The sequence below is a fragment of the Lytechinus variegatus genome, chromosome 2 (genome assembly GCF_018143015.1).
Source record: "Lytechinus variegatus isolate NC3 chromosome 2, Lvar_3.0, whole genome shotgun sequence".
Lineage (NCBI taxonomy): Eukaryota > Metazoa > Echinodermata > Echinoidea > Temnopleuroida > Toxopneustidae > Lytechinus > Lytechinus variegatus.
The window spans coordinates 44,772,074-44,785,304 of record NC_054741.1 but is presented as its reverse complement, the minus strand read 5'-3'; the positions used below and the strand labels follow the sequence as shown (position 1 = coordinate 44,785,304).

The 13,231-nt window shown below is 36.7% G+C and overlaps 1 protein-coding gene across 1 annotated transcript in view; it reads right to left on the bottom strand.

Moving 5' to 3' along the window:
* The window catches only part of LOC121406826 (adenylate cyclase type 2-like), a 127,480-nt gene that overhangs the window by 35,083 nt on the left and 79,166 nt on the right, over positions 1-13,231 (bottom strand). The window contains exons 6-8 of the mRNA XM_041597696.1: positions 8,350-8,461; positions 6,338-6,465; positions 552-710 (exon numbers count right to left, since the gene is read on the bottom strand). Of these exons, the coding sequence (XP_041453630.1) occupies positions 552-710; positions 6,338-6,465; positions 8,350-8,461 (399 nt within the window). The remainder of the gene's footprint in view (positions 1-551; positions 711-6,337; positions 6,466-8,349; positions 8,462-13,231) is intronic.

Here is a 13,231-nt window from a genome sequence, read left to right as displayed (position 1 = left end):
ATATTCAGTTTCAAATGTAAAATCTAGTTACATTAATGTTCATGAATCATGAAACAATAGTTATAAATTCAGTGAGGATTATTGCTATTCATTTTTAGCTGCATTTTTATAACTTTGCGTAATTGCATATTTTCTTATCCTGTTATTTAATAGACTTTACAATTGAAAATAATGCATTGTCCTTTTAATTTGATCATACATGGAGGAAAACTACTCTGTATTCCCCTTGGGTTTTGTACATGCAATTCAGAAGTCAGTGTTATAGTACAGTTATTTACCATATAGGTCATTGTCATGTTAAATTATTTTTTCCTATTTTTCATATTATTATTTTTATCAAGTCTTTACTACATCAAATGAGAATAGCCACTTTATTCATTAACTTCACGGAGTTAAGTCAGAAAGTAAAGTGTTAAAAAGCATGTCCTTTGTATGTCACAGTGTTACAATGGTACATGTACGAGCCAATCCTGCTGCAACATTCACATTAAAACATATACTCTGAATGACACGAGATATTTCTCAAATATCAAATAAAAGAAAAAACTTACCCAGGAACACCACAACTCTCCATGTGATTGGCTAAAGTAACATCATGTGACCAGACATCATACTGCCACTTCCTCAGGCCAAGTACACCACATAGAACATTACCTGTATGAACACCAACCCTCATGTTTACATCAACACTCGTGGCATCACGAACAGTCCTGAAAAGAACAAGAACTTCTAAATTAATTTTCATCTTCCTAAAATGACTATATTACACATATTAGTATTTTTATGATAGTGGAGGGATTTTCCTAGAGTTTTGAACATGTCATACTTCAAACATTTTAAGGTCAAATGAGTTGACTTTAAAAAAAAAAGATCCTTATTTCATGATGTAGAGATAAAATTAGGCCCAAAGACAAAGTAATTTTCATTTTACAAGGCTTTTAATGGGGAAAATAGTCAATTTGAGGACACTAAGACGTGACATCCTCAAACAGGGTATACATGTGATGCAATTTATCTACATGTACAATTTCATTTATACATTTTGTTCTCATTTGTTGCAATTATGTTGCTATAATGTCAGGTATGTAGGGAATAGTTTCTATGGGGCCTATCCTGGGGCCCGTTGCAGAAAGAGTTGCGTTTAAACGCAAGTCAAAAAATCAAACGCAAGTCCCAAATGCGCGCTGTTGATTGGTTGAAAATCAAGTTGCGCATGATTTTTAGAGTTGCGATTGATTGCAACTCTTTCTGCAACGGACCCCAGGACTACTCTTCCTCTCTTTTTTCTCTTCTTTCCCCATTTTCTTCTTCCTTTTCCTTTCCCCCTCTCCCCCTTTTTTTCTTCTCTTCTTTAACCATCTTCCTCTCTCTTTCTTTTCTTCTCACACTTTCCCCTTATTCCTGTCTCTTCTTTTCCTTCTCTTTTCCCCCCTTGTCCTCTCTTTGTATTTCTTCTTTTTCTTTCCCCCTCTTCCTCCAAGCTCTTTTTTTTTTGGAGTGGGAAGGGGGGGGGGGGGTGAGGCAAGGTCCCCTCGGTCCCCCATGGATCTGAGCCTTATAGAACCCTATGGTCTCGTATGAGTTGACCTTTAGACCTCTCGATGACATTTGATATATCCTGATCATAATTTTACACACATGTGCTGCGGACTATCGGACCCACAGACTAACGCACCCACAGGCTATCGGACCTGCGGACTAACGGACCAGCTGACTATTGGATCCGAAGACTATCGGATCCGCGGACTATCGCATAGGCGGATCCAGCCGTCGGCGAAAGGGTGGGTGCACAGCCGAGCGGCACACATATTTTTGCACTTCACCAGCGCCATAAAAGAAAATGTTGAAAAAGGTATACATATATATATATGTGTAAAAAGTTACACATGTACAACAGCTTTGGCAACTCTTTTTATTTAAATATTGTAAAGAAATGGATGAAGAGAACAATGGTAGGCGTAGCTTAAATCAAGGTTCCCCAGAGCTATCTACCCTTTGGAAAAATTGGTGATGCTGTATGGGAGAAGAAATACAAATGTGTGAAGTTATACATGTACAACAGCTTGTACATGTACAACAGCATGTACAAGGGTAGATAGCTCTGGGGAACCTTGATTTAAGCTACGCCTACCATTGTTCTCTTCATCCATTTCTTTACAATATTTAAATAAAAAGAGTTGCCAAAAGCTGTTGTACATGTATAACTTTACACATTTGTATTTCTTCTCCCATACATGTACTGTTTCGAAGCAATAGCTTTGATCCAGCTGAGGCATGGCGGCTTGTCATTGTTCTAAACCCACCTTCACCCGACAAAGGAAATAATAATTGGTATAGTGTCGAAAAATCTGTCTATCTGACGGTCAATCGGATTGGGTTTGCCCTAGCCATTAACCCATCTGTGGTCTAGTGGTTAACGCACCGGCGTTCAAAGCTGGGGGCCCGGGTTCGATTCCCGGCGGAGACATTTTTTCGGCATCACCAATTTTTCCAAAGGGTAGATAGCTCTGGGGAACCTTGATTTAAGCTACGCCTACCATTGTTCTCTTCATCCATTTCTTTACAATATATATATATATATATATATATATATATATATATATATTTATCTATATAACTCATGAGATAGAGACACATATATCTCACCAACAAATTGATGCGAGCGCGAGCTGATATTTTTATAGTATACTATAAATATTCTAAGCATTTTTGGTACCAATGATTAAGACTGGTATCTAAAAAAAACAATAGATGCGAGCGTGAAGCGCGAGCTTAAAATTTTGGTATTTCGATCTGAAAAAATGTATGTATATATTGTGATGCTTTTCACTAAATCTAATGCAATTTGTAATGAGTAATTCTTATCTAATTACTTTGATGAAACTGGATATAATGCTTATGACCTGAACTCGGAAATAGATCCTTCAAGACAGAGCTTTGGAAAAAGTTCTCCAGTTTTACAGGTATCATTATCCTTGTTTTAACTTCTTCCTGGGTGATCAGATGAATAATATTTAACTTAATTGAAGATGAAAATAAATCAAATTTTGTGGCGTTAACATTTAAACGTTATTTAAAACAAAGGTATTGACAAACTGTATTTATACATTGAAAATGATATTTATTGGTTTAAGGTCTAACGAATACACGTCTGGTTGCGTAATTATACACTCCTGGTATAAGCAACGTTTTGGCGTAAAATATCAAATCATCTTCATAAAACACTATAGTAGCTGTCTTACACTAAAGGCCATAGAGGTGGCACAATGTGGAATGTTTAAATAAGAAAAAAGACGATCTAGATTTGGTTGGCAATAGGCCCTTCTTCACTATTCTACCGGCGCATTTTATTGGAACCAGAAGGCGCTGATCATTCTTAATCGGCGCCGGTTAAGACAAAGGCAGCGCCGATTTAAACAAGTAGTGCTGATTATTTTTGCCGAAGTCACGGAAGATTCAGGCAGCGGCAATTCATAATCAACTGGCGCCGATTTGGATTTAGGTGGAGCTGATTATTCTTGATCGGCGCCGGTTAAGAACTCAGGCAGTGCCGATTTTTTTTTACTGGCGTCGATTTATAACCAGATGGCGCCAATTATTCTTGTCCGGCGCCGATTTAGATTTAGGTGGCGCTGATTATCCTTGATTGGCGCTGGTTAAGACTCTGGCAATGCCAATTTTTCTTGACTGGCGCCGATTTATAACCAGATGGCGCCGATTATTCTTGACTGGCGCCGATTTAGATTTATGTGGAGCTGGTTATTATTAATCGGCGCAGGTTAAGCCTCTGGCAGCGCCGATTTATAACCTCAGGTTAAGATTTTGATGTTGATTCCCCCAACATGGCCTAAGTTCATTGACCCTAAATGAACTTTGACCTTATATTAGATTTAGGTGGCGCTGATTATCCTTGATTGGCGCTGGTTAAGACTCTGGCAATGCCGATTTTTCTTGACTGGCGCCGATTTATAACCTAATAAAGCTGATTATTCTTGCCCGGCGCCGATTTAGATTTATGTGGAGCTGATTATTCTTGATCGGCACTGGTTAAGCCTCTGGCAGCGCCGATTTATAACCAGATGGCGCTGATTATTCTTGTCCGGCCCCGATTTAGATTTAGGTGGCACTGATTATCCTTGATCGGCGCTGGTTAAGACTCTGGCAATGCCGATTTTTCTTGACTGGCGCCGATTTATAACCTAATAAAGCTGATTATTCTTGACCGGCGCCGATTTAGATTTATGTGGAGCTGATTATTCTTGATCGGCACTGGTTAAGCCTCTGGCAGCGCCGATTTATAACCAGATGGCGCTGATTATTCTTGTCCGGCCCCGATTTAGATTTAGGTGGCACTGATTATCCTTGATTGGCGCTGGTTAAGACTCTGGCAATGCCGATTTTTCTTGACTGGCGCCGATTTATAACCTAATAAAGCTGATTATTCTTGCCCGGCGCCGATTTAGATTTATGTGGAGCTGATTATTCTTGATCGGCACTGGTTAAGCCTCTGGCAGCGCCGATTTATAACCAGATGGCGCTGATTATTCTTGTCCGGCCCCGATTTAGATTTAGGTGGCACTGATTATCCTTGATTGGCGCTGGTTAAGACTCTGGCAATGCTGATTTTTCTTGACTGGCGCCGATTTATAACCTAATAGGGCTGATTATTCTTGCCCGGCGCCGATTTAGATTTATGTGGAGCTGATTATTCTTGATCGGCACTGGTTAAGCCTCTGGCAGCGCCGATTTATAACCAGATGGTGCTGATTATTCTTGTCCGGCCCCAATTTAGATTTAGGTGGCACTGATTATCCTTGATCGGCGCCGGTTAAGAACTCAGGCAGCGTCAATTTTTTTTACCGGCGCCGATTTATAACCAGATGGCGCCGATTATTCTTGTCCTGCCCGATTTAGATTTAGGTGGCGCTGATTATCCTTGATTGGCACCGGTTAAGACTCTGGCAGTGCAGATTTTTCTTGACTGGCGCAGGCGCCGATTATTATTGTCTGGCGCCGATTTAGATTTAAGTGGTGCTAATTATCCTTGATTGGCGCTGGTTAACACTCTGGCAGTGTAGATTTTTCTTGACTAGTGGCTATTTATAACCAGATGGCGCCGATTATTATTGTCCGGCGCCGATTTAGATTTGAGTGGCGCTGATTATCCATGATTGGCGCCGGTTAAGACTCTGGCAGTGTTGATTTTTCTTGACTGGCGCCGATTTATAGGCAAATAGCGCTGATTATTCTTGCCCGACGCCGATTTAGATTTAGGTGGCGCTGATTATTCTTGATTGGCGCCAGTTATATGCAGGCAGCGCACTGCTACCGGCGAAGTTGTTGGAATTTTTTTTTTTTTCAAGCGGTGCCTTTTCTTTCTTTTACTTTTGTTTTATTTTTTTTTGAGCGGCGCCGCTCAAATATTAGGGGGGCGCGCACCCCCTGCGCCACCCCCCTGGATCCGCCGATGTATCGGGGTGTCCCTGATGAAACATATAAAAGAACAGATAAGGAAACTGGGGAAAGGGATAAAAAGACAATTCCATGTTCAATAATAACAAGTGGAATGCCTCTGGCCGTCTCACCTGCATCACGTGATTCAACATAGCAGCAGTGCTGACTTTGAAAACCACTATAACTCGCACAAGATCGGTGCCGGTTAAGAACTCAGGCAGTGTCGATTTTTTTTTACTGGCGTCGATTTATAACCAGATGGCGCCGATTATTCTTGACTGGCGCCGATTTAGATTTATGTGGAGCTGGTTATTATTGATCGGCGCAGGTTAAGCCTCTGGCAGCGCCGATTTATAACCTCAGGTTAAGATTTTGATGTTGATTCCCCCAACATGGCCTAAGTTCATTGACCCTAAATGACCTTTGACCTTAGTCATGTGACATGAAACTCTAATAGGATGTTCAGTAATACTTGATTAACCTTATAGCCAAGTTTCATGAACTAGGTCCATATACTTTCTAAGTTATGATGTCATTTCAAAAACTTAACCTTAGGTTAAGATTTGATGTTGACGCCGCCGCCGTCGGAAAAGCAGTGCCTATAGTCTCACTCTGCTATGCAGGTGAGACAAAAATTGACTGTTGAATGCAAGAATGATTTATTCCTTGAAATAACTTTTAATCTACCAGTGAGTGGAATATTATATGATACTTTTGTAATAGGACTCCAAGAAAATATATTTTTTTTCAAATAGAAATCAACAAGATTTGTTACATATCTTGTACTTTCATTCATCACATTTTTATAGTGCCATAACAAAACTTCAGATTTCACGCTCAATTAATTAGGAATAAATGTTATAAAGGATCAAAAGAAACTTACTTGATAGCTTCACACATAGCTAATCCCATCTCCACACAGTTGATAGCATGTGTAGGTCTGGATATAGGAAGACCTGACACACAATAGTAACAGTCACCTAAAATCTTGATTCTCATGCAGTCGAATTCCTGCAATATCAATGAAGAACATAAACATGAGGATGATATTTCTTTATATCCAACAAAAGTGGGCGTACAGCACGCCCCCCCCCAAATGTCCCTCTGATACACCTCTGAATTAATTCCAATATAGAATATTCTTCTCAATTAAATGTGCAAAACTAGGAAGCTCATTTCATGCTCTATGAAAATACCATGATTTTATTTACGATATAACTGAATATATACATTTGATTTGCTAGTTCATTACGATTAACACCAAATAATAAGTACATAATTTTTCCTGTGCACACGCTGCATCTCCCTACGTATGCCCTATCCCTAGATCATCATGCATATTGGCATCCATTAAATCTTTATATGAGCCTGGTGGGTGTTTCATAAAGCTGTTCATAAAGTTACGCACAACTTTACGCATTACTGGAACATGTTCTTAGGTCATAAATCATTTATACAGGGATATCACATAGTACAAGAAAGGATCACCAGTCGTGCGTAAAGTCATTCGTATCTTACGAACAGCTTTATGAAACACCCACCTGAACCCAGAGACATGTTGCCATGCAAGGCGAGGGGGCGGTGGGAGGGTTTTTAGGTAATTAATTTTGTAATATAGTGTCAATAACTGGGATACATTCATTTGATTTGCGAGACCAACACGCACTCATTGTGAAGGGAGGCATGTTTAAACTAGAAATTTAACATGTCCAAAGGACACAGATGCCCCTGCTTAATGTGATCAGAAATTCATTCAATATGATTGAACTTAATTTCGTGCAGAAGCCAATATGCTTATATATATATAAAATAATTTTTTTAGACCTTTGAACCAACTTGCATATATAATGAGCTGTGACCTTTGACCTGCGGACTCAGAATCTGAACTTAGCCTGTATTTTGGTGCCATCTACCTACACGAACCTCTGTTGAATATTTCATAAGTAATCATGCGGAAAGAACTCGCATATTTAATGAGCTGAAGCCTTTGACCTGCAGACTTCAAATTCAAACTTAGCCTGTATCTTGGTGTCATCTACCTACACAACCACATATTTTAAAATCTGTTGAATATTTCATAAGTTATCATGCGGAAACTAACTCGCATATTTAATGAGCTGTGACCTTTGACCTGCAGACTCTGAATTCGAACTTTGCCTGCGCAATTAGATTAAAAGGAAAACAACAGACCATTCAGATAGGTGTTGAGACATTTATTGGCCATGGCAGATTCGCCGCATGTGTCTATGGTAAGCCACTTGGCCACTTGTGGTGGCACAATTAAACAATAAAACATACTGGCATGATTACTTTTCTCTCTTTTTCTTAGACTGGTCTAGAACCATGCATATTCAGTATGAATGTATGAAATAACATTCATAACAAAGAACACAAACAAAAATATTAAAGTAACAGGATAATGTATGAGTAGGGTAACAATTAAACAATTGGTACTCCAAAACTGGCACAATCAATACAACCTGTGTAAATGATAAGGGTCAAATCTACACCTCTAATAAAATGCAATATACATACAGCATGAATGAAAAACATAACAATTCCATAATAAGAGTTATCAACAACAAACCCCACAATGTATTACAACAATACACTCATTCCCATTACCCCCTTAATTGCCTTCCTTAATAGCTACATTTATTGAACAATAAAATAAAAGTCACTGTCTGGTCAATCAATTTACATAATGTTCTTGCATCCATGTCACTTCTATCCAACAAATAAAGGTATAAACATCAAATAAGCACTAATTGACCACCACTATGAAAAAAAAATGTAAACGAATGAGACAAATCATGTGCATCCACTTCCAATTTCAGTCTGATTTCAATATGATGCATCACATATTATTAGCAAAATAATTGATAGATTTCTTACCTCTGCAAGCTGATCAAATCTTCCAAAGAGTTCATTGAGAGTTTTGACAAGTTCTGGTGGAGAACATTCACTAGCTAATGCTGTAAATCCTACAATATCTGCATACAGTATGCTACAAAAACAATTTTTTTTTCTTAGATTTAGTATCAACATCGATATGATAATGATAGTAACAATATTTTGTTTATAAATTGCGCTGAAGAGATCAGGGCCCTGTTGCATAAAAATTCAGGTCTCAAGGACATAAATCTCGATCATGACATAAAATCATACATAGCTATGTGATTGACATAAATTTCATTGCATAAAAATATGTATTGTTTTAGGTTATGTCAATTTATGATGCGATATAACCGTCATTACATAAACTAAATAGTCATGAATGAGCCTGTTGACATAAAATTGGCAAAGTTGTTATTTTTCAGCCTGCAGCAAGTTGTTGCGGAAAAAGGACTTCTCCTTCAAATTTTGACGGGATAAAGGCCCATTTTGGTATGTATCCAATTTTTCATTCTTGGTTATTAGATATTTCTCACGTTCTGACCAATATCCAAAGTTCCTAACTTGAGAGAGAACTGTTGCATGAATTATTATCACTATAAATTTATGCTATGATTGTTTGGGTACTCTCCGACTGCTTTTAGCTGTACAACGCTGGCAGTCCATGCCTAGGTTCCGGCGTCTTACAAACAGAAATAATGCATGGAATCAACACCGACACAAAACAATTTTTTTTTATTTGAGGACGATTTTAACGGAGATAAAATATTTATTTTATCTGAGATAAAATGGATCTCAGAATACCACCCCAGGATCATACTAAAATTTTTATTGCAAAGTTGAATTCCAGATTCTCAATTTCTGTCTACGTGTAATACATATGGGTGGATGCTGTAGTCTATCAGTTAGTCACTTGTAATGCCAAGCAAAGATCCCTGGTACGATTCCTGCTTATGCAACTTCTTTAAAACATTTTTTTTTCTCTTTATGACTTCTTTCACTTCATTTCTAATGTCCATTGGAATGTATACAGGTGCACATATTGCAATAAATACCCATTTTAAAGTCTATTATCCATGTTTTTACATGTAATTTCCAAGTATAAAGCCTTATTGAAGTATCTGATGTCTACACCACCATTTTTACTGATTATCTCCATTCCCTATGCTCCCTTTTTATCATATGGATCATGATAGTGATCATAACGATGTTGTTGATAACCGTGATGATAATTTGTTTTTTTAGATGTTTGAAGGGAGAAGACGTGTTTTTGCTTTGCTCTGAATATTGTCAACAAATAGCCCAAAGCACTTGCAAATAACAGTTAAATTTTAGATCGTATGAAAGCTGATCGGACACCAGAGAAAGTGATGTGATTATTAGTGTTTGACTCTTGAAGACCGCGACGTTATCGTCGGTAAGAACATTAATTTTCATCAATTTTACTATTCAATATTGTTTGAAAATCAACATCACGCGCGAGATACTAACGCGCATCACAAAGACGCATGACTTTACGCTAAAATAAGGCATCTTTGAAGCGCAATATCCATCTCATCCAAATCAGGTCTGGTCAGTGTGATGTCATCGATAAACAGAGTATGCCAGGGCCTAAGAAAAATCAATCCATCACGTTCGAAGATTTCATTGAAATCAAGTCTGAACTTCAAAAACTAAACAAAACTCTGACATCACAACTCAATGAAATGAAATCTGGTCAAGATGAGCTTCGAAAATCTGTTGAGTTCTTTAGCGATAAAGTGGATGAGCTCACCTGCAAGGTGAAAAGGCTGAGTAGTGAGAATGCTTCTATGAAGAAAGAAAATGAGCATCTGAAAGCAAAGATGATGACACTTGAACACCAAGTGAATGACTTGGATCAATATCATAGAAGGATCAACTTAGAAGGGGCAGGTGTTCCTGAGAAGGTGAGAATGAAGAAAATTTCACCAGAGGTATCCAACGACGACATTGATGTGACACATCGACTTGGTCAGAGGAGAGAAGGTGGTCCAGCCAGACCAATCATCGTTCAATTCACAACCAGAAGGATGAGGGATACTCTGTACTCAGGCCGTAAAAAACTGAGGGAAACATCAACCCGTCAACTGTGATTCTCAAGAGATGAAGGTGTTCCTCAACGAAAATCTAGCCCCAGCTAAGAAGTCTCTCCTAAAGAAAGAGAATGATGAGAGGAAGAAGGCAGGATACAAGTTCTTATGGACAATGAATGGCACCATTCTGGTGAGGAAGAGCCGATGGAATGTTCCATCGGTTGCTATTCACCAAGAAGAGGATCTTCACAAAATTAAATAAAACTCTCTTACGCATATGTATATATTGTTGATGTTTTATGTAAATAATGATTGACTTCGATTTGACTGCGAACATTTCCAATGATTCCAATGATGTTATTTTTTTTGGGTAAAATAACCATTGCTGGTCTTCTTTATTCATCAAACAAATATATTCAGTGCTAACATATGCCTCCATTTCTGGAGGGAAATACATGGCTTTCTGGATTTCACATTTTCTTCTATCTGTAAACGATATCTTAATAGGTAAAACAAAATATTAAACAGCCTTTGAATCATTATTTTCCTTCTAGATTCTTTTCCAGCGAAACATTTATAAATAGTATATAAAGCATAATTCAAAATTATATCTACATCATTTTTTTCTTTTGATCTAAATGAAATTCCTGATAGTATATGACATGGCTGGAAATGAAAATTTGGCAAAATATATTTCTGTACATTTTCTTCAACTTTTTTCAAAAATATTATCATTATGTTACAAGAGAAAAACATATGACTGCAATCACCTTTTTGATCACAGTAAAAGCATTGATCATCTTCTTTTAATTTCCATTTAAAAAGGTTAGCTGGTTTTGCCAAAATATTATACATGTACTTAAAATTAAAATTGACCAATACATTATCCTTAACAAACTTTAACGTAAATAACCAGACATCTATCCAAACTAACTGGTAAACGGTCAACTACTAATGTATTACTCCAAAATTCCTCAGCTCTAGATTCTTCGGTTTTTACTTTGATCAATTCATAATATATTTTCCTGTCAATTTACTTAATGAAATATAATACTATCAACCAATCTAATATTATTATATACATTAACATTGGATCTAAATTCTGAATACTTCTTTTGCAATAAACCTGTGCTAGAAAAAAAAGACATGTTGCAACATAACTGAATAGCGTGTCTTATACGAGTATATTGACTGTACCACCTTCCATCCTTAGCTACTATTTTAGCGCTAATTTTATCTATAGGTAGAAAACCCTTATCATCCAATAAATCCCCCATGAACAAAATATCAGAGTTTATCCAATTCATATAAAATAACATTTTTCCTTTGTATAAGATGTCTTTATTTAGCCAAACCATTTCTTTGTAATAATTATGCTGTATATCTGCTTGAATATTTCTTGAATAGTTATACCTTTTTAATAAGAAAAACGTTGATATCAAGTTATAATAGAAATAAGGCATCCTGTTTTCAAAAAAACATTTGTTCTTAATGTTGTATTTACAATTCATAATAACTTTTATACCACCCAGTTGCTGAAACCAGTAATCAAACATACATTTACATCCAGGGTTTAACTCATCACTCAAATATTTACAAAGCCAAAATGAATTCAACGACGCAACTTTTGTTTCAACATCTAACATATTTAGGCCACCTTCCTCTATTGTGCTAACTACATTAGTCCGTTTCACCTTTGCGGGTCGTCCATTCCATAGGAAATCAAAAAATAATTTATCGAGCTCCTTTACTATTTCTTTAGGACAAGAAAGAACTTGTGTTGTATAAATTATTTTCGACATAATCAATGATTTTAATATTAATATTTTCCCTCTTAACGTAAGGTTTCTCTGTTTCCATATTTGTAACAACTGTTTAATTTTTAATATTCTTTGTTCAGACCAATTCATTTCTAGACTTAAATGCTTCTTTTTACAAAAATAAATACCAAGAGACTTAACATAAACGTCTTCCCATAATGTATTTCCAATATTATTTGTCGGATTGTTGTTTCCTAGCCAAATAGATTTTGTTTCGTTTTCATTTAAATGAATTCCAGAATATGTTTCAAAGTTTCTTATGATAGTAATAGCTGTATTGCCTGATATAACTGTCTTGACAAATAATGTCATATCATCTGCTAACTGCAGTATCTTGAAAGTATTCTTATTTTTATGTGTGTAACCAATACTCAAAGCTTTGATATTATTATTTTGTCTTATCTGATTTGCAAGGGTTTCAATGCAAAGTATAAATATTAATGCGGATAAGGGACAGCCCTGTCTTATACCACGCAATGGGTTTATATCTCTTGTTAACCATCCATTCGTTAATACATTAAGATGGGGATCATTATATATAACTGAAATCCATTTCCTAAAGCTATCTTTAAAACCGTATATTTTTAAACAAGCATCAATAAACTTCCATTCTAACGTGTCGAATCGGTTTTGTTAAATATGCTGTAATCTATAACATCCTGGATTATTCTGGCATTATAAATACCACTCCTGCCCTTGATATACCCTACTTGGTCTTCATTAATTAAATGAGTTAAAACCTTTTGGAGTCTGTTTGATAGTACTGTAGCAAGTATTTTGTAATCAGTATTAAGTAATGTAATTGGTCGCCAGTTACCTAATTCCATCGAATCTCCACCTTTGAATAATAAAGTTACAACACCCTTTCTCTGCAAAAAACTAAGCTTACCTTTGCTATAACCTTCATTTAAACTATTTACAACAAGATCTTATATATCAACCCAAAATTCCCTAAAAAACTTTACTGTTAATCCGTCGATACCGGGTGTTTTATTGAGACTCATTCCC